The sequence below is a fragment of the Heteronotia binoei genome, chromosome 1 (assembly GCF_032191835.1).
Source record: "Heteronotia binoei isolate CCM8104 ecotype False Entrance Well chromosome 1, APGP_CSIRO_Hbin_v1, whole genome shotgun sequence".
Classification (NCBI taxonomy): Eukaryota; Metazoa; Chordata; class Lepidosauria; order Squamata; family Gekkonidae; genus Heteronotia; species Heteronotia binoei.
Genome location: NC_083223.1, coordinates 74,691,285 through 74,707,211, shown reverse-complemented (window position 1 = coordinate 74,707,211; position 15,927 = coordinate 74,691,285). Strand labels below are relative to the sequence as shown.

The window sequence follows — 15,927 nt, the reverse complement described above, 5'->3', positions numbered from 1 at the left end:
AATGAAGTGAGTTGTGAATCAGAAGAAGTAAAGAAGGGATATAGATATTTTAAACTAACAAATAGTTTCATATGGAATAAGTTGACATTTTGCTTCTAAAAATCTCCATACTACTAGTAGTAGTTCTCGTCGTCGTCATCGTTTTCAGTTCAACAAGAGGGAGGAGATACAGAATTGCTAGGAGGGAGGGTCACAAGAATTCTAGAAGTTGTTTATTAAATAGTTTTGGTGCAGGGGGGGAAGAGTCAATAGCATGCACTTTTTCTACCCAGTAGAATGTTATGTGGGCTGCCAACTAGTGTTGGAAGCCAGGGGTGGGGGGCAAGGTCATTCAGGGCATTGTCAGCACCAGGACTCTTTTTCTAGCAGGAGCTCCTCTGCATATTAGGCCATGCCCCCCTGATGTAGCCAATCCTCCAAGAGCTTAGAGGGCTCTTCGCACAGGGCCTACTATGGCTACATCAGGGGGGCATGGCCTAATATGCAGAGGAGCGCCTGCTAGAAAAAGAGCCCTAGTCAGCACTGTGGCATTATGTTACATTCATGGAAAACCCAGACATAACATCTGTATAGTCTAGGAATCATTGGCAACTTAGAGCAGAGTGATGTCTCTTCGGAGCTTTCCCCAGATGTGACACAATGCCATTATGTCAAAGTTGATCTTTCAAGTTTATTGCTCTACTATCAGCAGACAGAGTGGTGTCAGGCAGCAGGGGTGGCCAACAGAAGGGATCCCACTATATCAGGAGATCTGACAACCATAACATGCAAATGTTACTCCCTCCTTTGCATTAAAGAAGGAGAGGAGAAAAGTTGCTGCTATAGCTTTAAAGGGAATGATAAGCAAGTTATAATAGTACTGGCGGAGAGGCAGAGAGCTACTTTGAATTGCTTGGAGAGTGACTGTTCACTCCTGAGTGAGATCCTGCCCCACCTAGGTATAGAGTTTTATCTTTTAAGAGGGTGATCCAGAAAGCCTCTGTAAAAACCAGGGTTGCCAGGGAGTGGCTGGCCCCCAAGACAAGTGGGAGTAGGGACATGGTGGTGGTGCTTTCTGTCCAACAGTGATGTCTTCCTTTCTTTCTCTACTCTGATCTGCAGATCTTAAGTAGTGTTTGTAAAACATGACTGGGAATATGAGGAAGAAAAAGAATTCAGGCCAGAGAGGGTTAATATATAGGCTAAAAAAACAGCTATATTCTTATATGCCACCCAAATTCTGGGGTGAACTAAATTGGTCTGAACTAAAATTTTTGCTAAAATCAGTAAATTTTCTTGAATCTGCTAATAAATTAGGAATTAAAATGTCAGCTGAAGACTGCCCGCTGTAGTATCAAAGATTTAATCTATTTTTGTTTCTTATTGTTGTACCATGGCATTCAAATAAAAACATGCCTTCAGAAACTGCATTTGGTGCATTCAGTTTTATGAGCATAATTGCTCATCTATATTTTGTGACTGTTAAACTGAACAAATATATAGGAATTGTGAAACCTGGAGGAATCCCCATATAAAGGGAAGAACAAACTTTACTAGCTCTGCATATAGTACTGTTTGCATCTGTCTTCATAATTAAGTTCTTGATGATATTATGAGCCATCCTAGAGCAGCAATTACATTTTCAATTCAGTTTTTCTTGTATTGCTTGTTTCCACATACCAGAGAAATTATCATGCTTCATATAGAGCAGGAGGCTGTTATTTTCTGAAGAAAATAGTTTTGGTCTCATGTTCGGAGCCATGATCCAGGCTCTAGCTTTGATGGAGTGTTGACCCACTTCTAATCTGAGGGAGATACTTTTTTTAGCAGGAACGCAGTTCTGGCTGGCTTGGTGTCAGGGTGTGTGTGGCCTAATATGCAAATGAGTTCCTGCTGGGAGCTTCTTTTACCAAAAAACCCTGTGTGAAACAATGGTGGTCAGGGGGTGTGGCCTCATGTTTAATTGAGTCCCTGCTGGGCTTTTTCTACAAAAAAAGCCCTGGGTACCTGGTACATATTTCATATGTAAGAACTGTGATAGTGGTCAATGTCACTTCCACATTTGCTTAAGAAGTAACATCACACCATCAAATCAATAGTACTTTTCACCAGCTCCCCCTCTGCCATACTATCAAGAGGCAACAGGGGTCAGTGGCTGCTGTCAGGAAAATTTCCAGGACAGAGGGAGACCTGGATGCCCTGGTATAAGCAGCCTGTGTGGTAATGGAAGAAAAAACAAGTTTCAATTTTGTCGCTGGTAATCTACAAGAGTAGTGGGCCTAGATGAGCTGTTTGAATCCACGGTAAGACAGTTCTGGGCTAAGATAACCAGGATGTTTTAGTTAAATATTTGTTATATTTTTCTTTTAAACCAAATTGTCTGCTCTGGATTTCCCAGTGTTGTTAAAATCAAACCATTTAGTTAAAAGAAGATGATGTTTGTTGTTGTTCCATAATACAACAAAAGCATTTGTGTTGTTTTTGTCAATCTGAGGACCTTAAATTGTGAGTCTATGACATGTAAACTATTTTTCATACACTGTCCATGCAGTTTTTTCTCAAACCACAGTAATTTATCACAGTTCCTCTCTGGATATAATAGAGACTCATTGCAATATCTGAGGTACAGATCTTTTTCTCTTAAAAGTTATTGTGTCCTTTCTTTTCTCCCTGATAGTGTCTGTACCAGCCCCAGTCAACCTAAGAACTGATCAGGTAACCAAGTCTAGTTTCAGAGGCACTTGGGATCATGGAGCACCTGATGTAGCTCTCTATAGAGTAACATGGGGACCATATGGTGGAACAGAAAAACTGGAGGTATGAATGGATTCTCAAAAATCAATTCAAATGTCTCCTTGCTATAACAGACAAGTTTCTCTAAAAGGATAAAAATAAAGTTCAATATCTGTACTTGGGTGTAGTCATTCCTGAATTAAAACTGGAATCACACTTATATTCAAAAAGAGATAAAGAGATTCTCAGTCAGCTCCCAAGTAGTTGTACATTCTTCTCATGCAAGAGGGACTACTCAGTTAATATTGTCTCCTAGCATCCACTTATCCTTTTACTGAGAACCGAGCCATTCTTGCCAACAATTGTATTACTAGAATCTTCCACACACATGTAGGCCCTGTCAGTGAATTCTTGTTTCCTCCACTCCCTCCCTCAGGATGACATCACTGACAGAAAGACAGATGACTCAGTGCTTCATGGGATCTCCCTGCTTTGAGGGGCATAGAAATGGTGCAGGAATCCAACATGGTAGTTTAATTTCTCAAAATGACCTCTCAGCACAGAACTATTGTTACACTCTGAGAGTCACTATGTTTAGATTTGCTAGACAATTTGAATGTTGTTTAGAATGTTGTTGATTGTAAAGCATATAATCTCACAGGCTGACTTCATCCTTTTTCCCTCCTGTCCCAAAGACAATTCTCAATGGTGATGAAAATACTATGGTTTTTGAAAATCTGACTCCAGACACACTGTATGAAGTTGCAGTTACTGCTATCTATCCTGATGAATCAGAGAGTGATGACCTGATTGGCAGTGAGCGGACATGTAAGTAATAAATTCTGAAGTCTGTTAAAGCTTGCATTATAATTTGTGGCAGTGGTGTTCAGATGAAAGTTGTGTTCATAATATGATTTGTGATTTTTTTTTATAGTAGCCATTGTGCCTGCAACATCGCCACCAGGTAAGAACCCAAATTCATGCTTACAGTTTTATATCCCAGGCTTTGTTATGAAAAATATAAGGACGACCAGTTCAGGGCTAAGATCCAGGACTGCTGAGAGCCACCATAGGCCCCTTGACAAAGATTCTATCTGCCCCCCTCTGCCACATGACCCTGATCCAAACCAATCATTATAGCAAAGCAAATCACTTATCTGGGCATTATCATGCATCTATAACAATAAAGGGATCCACATGTCCATCCGTTGTCCATTTGTGGAAGGCATAACTCAGAAAATAGAACTAGAAATCTCAAAATTGATCACCAGCTTCAGGATGATCATGGGAGTTCCAGTGGCAAAAAATGGAAGGATTTGAAATATCCTAGACCTGGGATTTCCTAGGCTATTTGCAGTGGAAGCTAAGCTTCTGTAGTGGTTAAAGTGTTGAACTAGGATCTGGGAAAGCCAGGTTCAAATTCCTACTCTGCCATGGAAGCTTGCACTCTCCATGGGCCTGTCACACACTCTCAGTCTAACCCACTTCACAGATTTGTTGTGAAGCTAAAAGAGAGAGAATGATGTAAGGTACTTTAGGTTCCCCCTGGGGAGGAAAGCAGGATAAACATAAGTAAGTTCTAACTTCTGTTCCTCATTTGTTAACACTGAGACAGATTAATGTTTATTATCATGCATATTAAAGATGGGAGGGAGCATCCTTTTACTACTCTGATAGATTATGGGGAAATATATACTCTGCTGTTCATAATATTAACAAAGGTTTGCTGCTATACTACTAAGAACAATTTAAGTTGTCAGCCAGGATGTGTGAGAAGGAGTTGAGACGAAAAGTGGGGATAAACAAATGGAAGAGAGCAAAACGAAGCAAGAGGAAAGAGTTAGTTAAATATTCAGGAAAAGATATGTTTTTTTAACAAATTTTGCTACCACACATTAACAGGGTTTATCACAGACTTCATTAGGAAGCTGCATCCTGGTATTGGCTGTAGCTTGTCCTGGTTGGTGTTGCCTTGCTCTAGTTCTAGCTTGGCTGACAGGTTTAGCAGGATCTGAGAAGCAAGGTTTATCCTCAGTCTCCTAGTAAATGCAGAAAGGCTAAGCCCCAGAGTCACTCTTTGCTGGGCTCTGTCTTCCTGCACCTCCAATGGCTGCAGTAAGAACTGCATTAGTTTTTTTCCTAATTCATTTCATGAATACAGCATGATACCAGCTTTAGGAGCCCTCCAGCTGACTTGGGCACGCTGAATTTTGTCCCCTCACCTTCCCTCTTGCTGATCCTGTTGAGATGCAGAAAAGCCCACATGTATGCATAAAGGACTTCTTATATGCACAGGAGACTGATTATTTCCCCTTCCAATGATAGTCTCTCATTGCTGTATTAGGAGGAGGTTTTCAGGGGTCTGAGGCAGGTGGCAGGGGAGGGCCACTGAAAATCAACCTTCCTTGCACATGCTGTGTAGCAGTTTTCACTCAAGCCCAAAGATCTGAACTTGAGCTCTGGGATTCTGTTGCCAGAGTGCCAATGGTATAGTGTGATGAGAGTACTAAAAAAAAAAAAAAGTGGCATTGTGTTTTTGCAGTGCGCCATGCAATAGCACTCATAAAAGGTTATTAGCTATACAATGCTAAGGAGGTGGAGTGGGATCCTCTGAATGGGATTTATTGCGGCTAGAAATAATAACCACACATTCCTATATGTGCATGGAATGCTTCTAGTTTAACCAAGGCCCCATCATTAAAGAAAGCAACATTTACCATTGTCTTAGCTAAGCAGCAAATTTTTATTTGGTATGGTTCAATTCAGCTTTGTTCATATTTATCATTGTAGAAGCATTAAATACTCACCTGGTGTTCATTATAAATGTTATTCTGAATCTGATCCAGTGCCTCAGTTTGGTGCAATTTCAGGTTTCCACCCTAGCTGCTCGTGTTTATCATTATCCTAGGCAGCATTTCAATTATTTTTAAAAATACCATTGAAAGAAATATGAATTTCACATTCTAGCGTAGAATGACTCAGTTAAATTTTGGCTGTTACAGTTCTTTGCTTAACAACTGCTTTAAATAATTTCATGTCAGTAATAAAAAGTAGCCCACGGAACCTTCAGGTATATAATGCAACATCCAGTAGCTTGACTGTCAAGTGGGATCCTGCCAGTGGACGAGTGCAGCGCTACAGGATCACTTATCGACCTACAGCTGGGGACGGGGTTGAACAATCAGTAAGTACATCTGAAAGTTTATAACTGTTGTTTGAAGAAATATACACTCTTCCAAACAAATGCCTGTCGTTTTTAAATATGAACTTTTCAGATCAATCTGTCAGAGCACTGCAAGTTTTACCATTCTACAGAGAACGGTGTGGCTATTACATAGTTAAAGGGGTTGACTTCCTTTATCAACAGAATCCACAAAATGACTCATATAATCTGTCAAGCATAAGCGTGTCAAATTATAATTTGAAAATATGTTATCTGAGGACTTTATAAACTGCAGTTTTCTTACACAGATTTCTTTTCTTTAAAGGAAAAAACAGCTTTGACAACTGTGTAGTTAATTTTGGGACCCCACAAGTCATGTCTGTTTAGTTAATAATCAGAGACACTTCTGAAGTTTGCAGTTGTCTTGTTCCCCAAAATATCTGCTAAGTATGGGCATGAACTGAACAAATCGTGATTCATGCTAAAAATGGCCAATTGGTTGGTTCTTTCCGAACTGGTTTATCTGATCCTGCTACACCTGAGCACAAAGACTGGCCTTTTTCCCTCGATATGTTGTTTGGTTCATGTTTGGTTCATATTTCCAGACAGTCTGGCATGATTCCTCAGCCCCCTGCATTTCTAGCGAGTTTCCAGTGAAACTGGCTAGAAGCAGCAGCTCCGCTCTACCCAGCCCTCAGTGCTTCGGGTCACTTTCCAGTGAAACTAACTAGACAGGGGCACCTGCTTTGGGGGACTGAAGCTCACCCCACAAATCCAATTTGTGCAATCTTGGAAAGTAGGTAGAGGAGAGTCTCTGAAGAGTTTGCTGTAAATTTGGCGTTTCTAGCCCACTTTGGGGACATTCCATGGCTTCTTGAACCAAACAAACCAATGAATCACAAGTCATTTAGGAAATTGAAAAAATATGAACCGAACCACTGAATCGGGCAACCCAACAAATGACAAAATAAAATGAGCCACCATATTCACATTCCATACCTATCCCTAATCTCTGCATCAGTGTTTCTTTTCCCTTATGCAAACTGAACCATTGTACCTTATTGTCCACACTAGTTTTTTGTTTCCTCTCATTATTTTTCCTGTTAAACATATATAACTTTGAAAGTTATTTTTGTTGTCAGATACATTTAAGGGGCATACTGATAACATGTAATAATGTCAAAATGCTCTATAAGTAGCATAAAATAAAAAATTAAATTGAAAGTAGTAGCAACATAAAAAGAGTAGAAATAAAAAGCTCACATCAACAACATATGAAACCAAAGTGAAATGAAACTTTGGACATGTTGTTACCATGCCCAGTAAAATTTAAGACAGATTTTAGGAAAGCAAACGTAGCCTTTAGATACAGGCTAGGTAGCACCCTTTAACTTGAGGAAATCAGAAGAGACTCATTATTCATAATGATTATGCTGTTTTCATGTTGTTGAATTTGCCCTGATGTGTTTTTTCACAGCCTTGGTAAAAGTGATGGGGAAGGGAACTTGGAGAGAGACAGAATATATGAAGTGCAATATATATACACATCTTTCTAGCATCTGTAGAATTTCACTCTGGTGCGCTCATGTTTCCCTTTCATCCTATTTATTCTAGACCACAGTAGGAGGGAGACAGAACAGTGTTGTACTCCAGAAGCTGCGAGCAGATACACCTTATTCTGTTACAGTTTCATCCTTATATGCAGATGGTGAAGGAGGACAGATGACAGGCAAGGGCAAAACCAGTAAGTAACACAATTCTGTTTTTCTCATTTAAAGAAGTTACAAAATAGTTCTGTTAAATCACTTGAGAAATCAGCAGTTTTGTTTCAGTTGCTGGGGTCAATTTATGTACTGCTGAATTTATTCCCCAAAGAAGTTTCTCTCTTTCTGTCCATCCCTAATTTTTTATAAAAATGTGGAAACCTCTGCTGAAAAAAAAATTTTTTTTTAGATAAGTAATAGCTTGCTTATACATTTGTCTTGACATACCTTTTAGCACCCAATATGCATGTGAAGGAAGAAAGGGAGAAGATTGCCTTCCATTTCTTTCAGATGGTTAGTTTATTGCACAATAAGTTCTCTGTGCTAAGTTATGCAGCATCCAAACATCTTTTTTCACCTTGTTTTGCTGCCAGAGAAATAGCATTTTTTCCTCAGCATTGCAGCTTGGAGTGAGGAATACAGTTGCATAATTGTCATGGACAGTTATTGGACAGTGCCCCGTGCTGCCCTTGGAACTGAGGGACACAGTTGCTCCTCCATTTGTGCTTAATGTTTTATTTTATTTACTTATTTAAAAGATTAATGCCTCCCCCCAAGTCTGTATGTCTCAAACTAAGTGCTCATGGGAACCCTCATGAAGCCTTTTAAAGCTGACAAAAAATTAGGAATCAAAAGTAATGGTAGCTCTTTTCATCACAGCAATATCTGGCCTTTTATGAACCTTTAAAATTTCCTCTCCTGCCCTTTTAAATTCAGTTATTTCAAAGTTGCATTTAACTGCACCTTGTAGGATTGAAATTCACCTCTCTCATCTTTGAAATAAACAGGCTATTATCCTAACAATAGGGATACTGTACAATATCCCTATGGGAATGCAATATGGCACCATTGGCACTGAATAGCAGCTAGCAATAATAAAATGTTACAGATAAACTCCAGTCAGCCATGAATGTAGCAAGTTAGAATCATAGAGCTGAAAGGGACCTCTAGGGTCATCTAGAAAAATTGCTGCCTGACCCCAAAATGGTGAACTGCATTCCCTAGCCTGTAAGAAAGGGCCACTTATGAGTTCTTCCCTTTCTTACTGCAGGGGGTTAGGGGACCCTTGAGGACTGCCTAGAATGTGACAAGGGGATTGCTCTGGTTGAGGATCCACAATAATTGTCCATCCTGATCTTGTATATGTTCTTACATGAATAAAGCAATGGCTTGCACTTAGGTTGGGGACCCCTGACATAGAGCATTATTTATTATCTCTCCATTTATATATCTTTTGCCCCCTTGCACCTTTTCGGACACTACCGCCTTGCACCTCTTTGGACACTACCGCACTTTAGACTTTACCATTTTGCACTTTTTGGATGCTACCGCACTTTAGCTCTTAGAGCCTTTATAACATAAGAAGAAGAACTGCACTTTAACACCTTGCATCTACTACTCTGTAGTTGTGTACAGCAGCACTTTACTTCTCGAGTTTCTGCCACCACCAGTCGACGAATTGGTGTCCACCACAGAAGATGACTGGCCTGGGGATTCCGGTACTCCTGGGGAGGGGAAGGTATGACGGTGGGAACAGGCAGACTTACAAGCGAAGGAGGCTGAGACATGAGAGTGCTCGACCACCTTCCAGCCTGCGGCCCATCCTGATGGTGACAGGTAGTGGGACCAAAAGAATTGACCCGCCTCCGACACTGGTGTTATGCAACGCCAGGTCCATTAACAATAAGACCGGTGTCCTTCGGGACTATCTGCTGGAGCAGAACGCGGACCTGGCTTGTGTGACCGAGACCTGGGTGCGAGATGGGGAGACCGTGGCTCTCTCCCAGATGACCCCCCCAGGTTACTCGGTCTTCCACCAGTCCTGGACTAGCGGGCGGGGGGGAGGAGTGGCATTACTCATACGGGAGGCTTACTCCTTTAGGGCTCTCCCAGCCCCGAAGATCTCGGGCATTGAATGTGCCGGCCTGATGTGGGATGTTGGGGAGGGGTTGGCGATCTGGCTGGTGTACCGACCGCCTAACGCACCAGCCGGCGCCTTACCATCCCTGGTGGAGGCCGTGGCATGCTGAGCGTTGGAACACCCAAGGCTATTGGTCTTGGGTGACTTCAATGTCCATGCCGACGACGCGGCCTCCAGCCAGGCGATGGACCTAGTGTCATCCATGGCGACACTAGGACTCTCCCAGGTTGTTACAACACCCACTCATCAGGCGGGACACATGTTAGACCTGGTCTTTGCGGCGGGAATACAAGTGAACGATATTGCAATGGAAGCAGTGCCATGGTCGGATCACTTTGCCCTCAAGGCTCGTATGGATATGTCACCCCAAACCCGTTTAGGCGGGGAGCGTATTTTGGCTCGCCTGCGGAGCCTGATGGACCCGGAACGGTTCCTGACGGCTCTGTGGGATACCTGGCCCACTGGCGACTCCCTGGATGATCTGGTAGAGTCCTGGAACGATGGACTCTCCAGGGCCATCGAGGAGATCGCACCTAGGCGTCCTCTGCGCCCCCGCCTTAAGCCGTCTCCCTGGTTTAACCAGGAACTGCGGCAACTGAAGCGGGATCTCAGACGACTAGAGAGGCAATGGCGGCGTACTCGAGACGAAGTGACCCGAACATCTTATAGAGAGAGTTTGAAGACCTATGAGATGGCAATCAAATCCGCAAAGAAAACATACTTTGCGGCTAAGATTGCGTCCGCAACTTCGCGCCCGGCACAATCGTTTGATATAATTCGGGATCTCACCACGCTGCCGCAGGGCAGACTAAATTCTTTTGAATTGGAGATGGGCTGTGAGGCTTTTGCGAATTATTTTGCGGACAAGATCGCATCACTCCGCCTCGACCTCCCCGTCAATTTAGAGACAGTTAACGCAACCGAGGCCCCGAGCATGTCTTCGGACTATATTCTGGACGGTTTCAGCCCCCTCAGCCTGGAGGAAGTTGACAGGATTCTCTTAGCTGCCCGCCCAACAACTTGTAAATTGGACCCATGCCCTTCCTGGCTTATTAAATCTTGCCAAGGGGATCTCAGATATCCTGTACGGGACATCATAAACAGATCCCTGACGGAAGGGCTTTTTCCAGCGCCGCTTAAAGAGGCTGTGGTCCGTCCCCTCCTAAAAAAACCATCTTTAGACCCGGCCCAATTGGCACATTATAGGCCGGTCTCAAATTTGCCTTTTCTAGGCAAACTTATCGAGAGGGCAGTGGCGAGGCAGCTACAGACTTTCCTGGAGGACGCTTCCATCCTTGACCCACTCCAGTCCGGCTTCCGCCCAGGTCATGGGACGGAGACGGTGTTGGTTGCCCTAGTGGATGACCTTCAACGGCATCTGGATCGGGGTGGCTCGGCAGTGCTGATGTTGTTGGACCTATCGGCGGCGTTCGATACGGTCGACCATCGGTTACATGACTTGCCGCCTCGCCGACGCGGGGATTCAGGGGCTGGCCTTGTAGTGGCTTTCCTCTTTCCTTGAAGGTCGGGGACAAAGGGTCGCGATTGGGGGGGAGCTATCCCGGAGGCACACACTTAATTGTGGAGTACCCCAGGGAGCGGTTCTCTCCCCGATGTTATTTAACATCTATATGCGACCTCTTGCCCAGATTGCCCGAAGGTATGGGCTGGGGTGTCACCAGTATGCTGATGACACCCAGCTCTATCTACTTATGGACGACCGACCTGTCTTCGCCCCAGAAAACCTAGATCGGGCATTGCAGGCCGTGGCTGAGTGGCTCAGACTGAGTGGACTGAGACTGAATCCTGCGAAGATAGAGGATAGAGGTGCTGGTCATTACCTTTAAAGCCCTATATGGCCTGGGACCTGCCTACCTGAAGGACCGTCTCTCCCCACACGTTCCCCAGAGAGTACTGAGGTCTGGGACTCAAAACCTTCTCACCATCCCCAGGCCCAAGGAAGTCCGTCTCAAGACAACCAGAGACAGGGCCTTTTCTATAATGGCCCCCACATGGTGGAACCAGCTGCCGGAAGAGGTGAGGGCCCTGCGGGATCTTACTCAGTTCCGCAGGGCCTGTAAGACAACCCTCTTCCGGTTAGCTTATGCCGACTAGATAAATGTAGCTTATCAGATTTTAGTGAAATATACTGGATAGTTTTAATGTTAAGATTTTAAGGTTTTTAGGTTTTTTAAATGTTTTGACTTTTAAATGTATTAACTTTGTACCTTGTTTATTGTTTTGTCGTTGTTGTGAGCCGCCCTGAGCCACTTTGTGGGAGGGGCGGGATATAAATTATAGAATAAAATAAATAAATAAATAAATCTTTTCTTCAAAAATGGTTGTGTCATAGTTATTTTTTGAAATTCCAAAACGATGGCTTTATATGATAGAGAAGCACTTTGAACTATATCTAAAACTCCCAACATTGTTAACTAGCATTAGAAAATTGAGTATTATTAAGATGTACTACTATAGGATGACAGCCACTTTTCCCCTTAACCGTGGCAGATAAGCATATCACTGAATTTGCTTTCATTATAAATGTAAGTTATTAGGAGGAGTTTTAAGTGAAAACTTCATTACAAAACTTTTCCAGGATCTCTTTTCAACTTCCTGCCTTTCTCTCTTGACTCTCTGGCTACGCTTCTTCCCTTTTTGACAAACCACTCAACTGATCAGCTGAATAATGCACTGAATAAATTCTTAGTCAAAATAAATTCAGAAGAACAGCAATCTGAGGCAACTTGTGAGCTTCACCAGGTTTCCATGATGAAGCCCAGCTCTAATCATTGCACGATTATGGCTGCCAGTGTGGATACTGTTTTGAATTTATTTTAAAGAGCACTGGAGGTTTAGGTTTATCTTTGCAGTAATCCATTTATTTACAAATATGCTATTGAAGAAGATACTGCAAAGGTACACAAGCCCCTTTCCCAGATCTCTCTTTAAGCTTAGATTGAGGGGTGGGGGAGAAGCTTCACTTTCTTGCCATCCTGTAAATCAAGGCAGCATTCCAAGGTAGTCTGTGGCCATAGAACTATCAGCTGTCCATCAGCATCACCTGTATGTGCCTGTTTGTATAACGGGACAGCATGGTTCATAAGAACTTGATTCCTGAAGCCTGACAGTACATTTAATGTATTTCAGAACCTCTCAGTACAGTAAAGAACCTCCGAGTCTATGATCCAACCACCAGCACACTGAACGTTCGATGGGACCATGCAGAAGGGAATCCTCGTCAATACAAGTTGTTCTATGTACCTGCTGCAGGAGGTGCAGAGGAGCTGGTAATCCTTTTTGAACTTTAATGTAATTCATAAATGCTCAAAACCCACTCCTGTTTTTGCCATGGCTAATACAAAATAGGCTTGGGAGATCGCTTAGAGCTGATTTTGTACATGCATGAGAAGTCCATGGTATTATGGTTGTTTGAGAACACAAGTGCAGTAATCACATGTTGAAAAGTTACCTTCTGATGTAGAAAACTAGTAGGTCTGGGAGAAGGCGAAGGTTGTTGACCTGATAATTTTCCCAGGCTAGGGAGCTGTTTTGTATGCATGGAAGTGCACTTTTCACATGCTGGAATAATAACTTGCTAAGAGAATTGTATATGTGCTTTTTAAAAAACTTGAAATCCTGCCATTATGTGGCCCTATGCTAGCAAAATATGCTAACAGCAATAAGCACTCAAAATTATGTTGCAAAATTCCATTTTTACCTTTATGCTTTTTTAAATAAAAAACCAACAGGCAACAGTCCCAGGGAACACAAATTATGCAGTCCTTAGAAATCTGCAATCTGACACACAATACAAAGTTACTGTGGTTCCTGATTACCGGGAAGGTGAGGGAGGTCGTGTGTCTGATACCGGGAAAACATGTAAGTAAATTTAAAGTATTTATTTACTTAAATATTGTGTATTAAGTACTTAAAAGTTTGGGGCTGTTGTCCACACTTCAGGAAAGAAATGCAACAACTGGATGCATGTCTAATAATGAAGTGTTAGTCTGCTCTCTAAAGCAGGGGTGACAAACTCATTTGTCAGGAGGACCAGATATGGTGCAAATGGGACTTTGTAGGACTGGGCCATGTGTAGGCCCGGCCCGAGCCCTTCTGATGCCCTAGGCAGCACAGCTCCACCCATCCCTGAGTCCCTGCGCCGGCCGTGGGCCTACTTGCACCTGCTGTAGGCGCTACTTGTGAGTAGACAGCAGGCGCGGGGCTACTCGTGAGTAGCCCCATGTCTGCCGGCCTAGATTCAGGCGCCCCCCCCCACCCCTCGCTTACCCGGAGGACCCCCGAGTCATACCAGCTCCAAGGTCTGTGGGTGTTTTGAAGAGACTTCTGGAGGAAGTTTTTCCCCCTTCTTTTCCGGAAAGGAGGGGGAAGAAACTTCCTCCAGAGGTCTCTTCCAAAGACGTGCAGACCTCAGAGCTGGTATGCTTCTTGGGGCCAGGCGGGAGCTGGCTTCGGCGGCAGCAGGGTGAACTTGGGGGGGGGGGGGAGGGAGCTGGCTGCTGTGGCAGCAGGGTGAACTTTGGAGGGGATCAGAGGGAGGGAGCTGGCTGTGGCGGCAGTGCAAACTTCGGGGGGAACAGGAGGGAGAGAGCTGGCTGCGGTGGCAGCAGGACAAACTTCAGGGGGACAGGAGGAAGGTGGCTGCGGCGGCAGCAGGGCAAACTTGGGGGGTATGGGAGGGAGATGGCTGTGGGGTGTGGCAGGGCAAGTTTCGGGGGCGGGCAGTGGCAGGACGAGCTTTGAGGGTGGGAGGGAGGGAGCTGACTGCGGTAGGGCAGGGCAAGCTTTGGGGGCGGCAGGGCGAGCTTCTGGGGGGTGGGAGCATGGCAGGCGGAAGGGAGCTGGCAGTGGGGGGAGGCAAATTAGGCGGTTGCCTTGGGTACTGGGGGGAAGCCCAATTTGGCGCACCCTCGCTTCCGGCGCCCTAGGCAACCACCTAGTTTGCCTAGTGGGCGAGCTGGCCCTGGCCACGTGTGTCATAAAATGTAATGTGAGAACACAGATATAAACTTTATAAAGGACACAGACAAACACAATTAAAGATATTATGTTTTAACTTAAAATACAAACATGCTTAAAACTTGCAATATTTTGTTTAAAATGGAAAGGTGAGGGAATACTGGGATTTGGCAATACAATTTTAAAAATAAAAACATCAACAAAAAGCACAAAGATCACAGCAGAAACTAAAAATATAAAATGCTCTGAGTTCGGGAAAACAGTGAAATGGCATTGCAGGCTTCTCCTCACTCCCCCACTCGGGGTCTAGTCAGATTGGCAATGGCTCTCCAGTGTAATATCTCCTTTTGGCTGTGGGATCCCAGGTTAAAGTACTAATTAGGCACCAGTTTTCAGGTCCATTGAGCAGAGAAACTGGCTCAAAGCATCAACCCTTTATTTGCAAGGGTACAATTCCAGGAAGCATGAGCTTCAACTGGCTATAGGAACACTGAAAAATGAAACTGATCTCCAGTCCATTGAAACACATTACAGCACAGACAAAGCTGCAAGGAAAACATGAAATGAATTTCCCATTAAGTTCGCTGGGACCTATATGGGCACAGAGACCTTAATAGAAAATCCGCTCCGCATTTTCTTTTCAGCTTTGCTTCCTGCTGCAGCAAGCAAAGACAAGGCAGAAAGAGCAGGGAGCTTCATCAGCTTCAAAGGGTGAGGACAGGAGGAGGGAGAAAAGACCCCCGTGGCCCTGATTAAAGCCCTGGGTGGACCAGTCCTGACCTGCAAGCTGGACATTTGACACCCCTGTTCTAAAGGGTTCTAGCAGAGTCCAGGAAGTAGGCAAAAAACTAAGAAGCAGGGTCAGGCAGGCTGCAACTATGTCAGCATTCCCAGCAACCACACCGTTGTGTCCCATACAAGTCACAAGGTGTGATTACAGGGTTGTGATGTAGGCCAGACAGAACCCATCATGGACTGGCAGGACTGAGGATCCAAACCTGCACACGTCACAGCTGAGGGGCAGGGAGGGGAGGGACCATGGAAATCAGGGCGTTGTCTGAGACTCCCCCCATAAAAGAACAGAGCCCTGCCCAACAGTAACAAGGCAGAGGACAGGAAATCCATCAAGGTTATGAGGAGTGTGGAGAAATGCCATTTTAGGCTAGGGTTATCTGTGAGTTGGCAGGAAGAGGCTGTCAATCTCAAAGTTTTGGGGCCTAGTCTCTTCCTCCTCCCCTCCTGTCGGGAATTCTGAGGAGGCCTCCTAGAGAGACAGGAAGTCTTTCAAGCTGGTCTCCCAGAAGGCTGTAGAAGGGTGAACCAGTTCCTGGGTGGGAACTGGATTTTATATTGGAGATTTTGGGCGGGAAAGGGGTCAGTTAAAAGTT

General features: G+C 44.1%; 1 protein-coding gene across 3 annotated transcripts in view; it reads left to right on the top strand.

Moving 5' to 3' along the window:
- COL12A1 (collagen type XII alpha 1 chain) overlaps positions 1–15,927 on the top strand; it is a 180,234-nt gene that overhangs the window by 90,196 nt on the left and 74,111 nt on the right. For all 3 annotated transcript variants that reach the window (XM_060236209.1, XM_060236191.1, XM_060236199.1), the window contains 7 exons: positions 2,657–2,796; positions 3,408–3,540; positions 3,647–3,676; positions 5,754–5,896; positions 7,490–7,619; positions 12,710–12,849; positions 13,312–13,441. In XM_060236209.1, the coding sequence (XP_060092192.1) occupies positions 2,657–2,796; positions 3,408–3,540; positions 3,647–3,676; positions 5,754–5,896; positions 7,490–7,619; positions 12,710–12,849; positions 13,312–13,441 (846 nt within the window). The remainder of the gene's footprint in view (positions 1–2,656; positions 2,797–3,407; positions 3,541–3,646; positions 3,677–5,753; positions 5,897–7,489; positions 7,620–12,709; positions 12,850–13,311; positions 13,442–15,927) is intronic.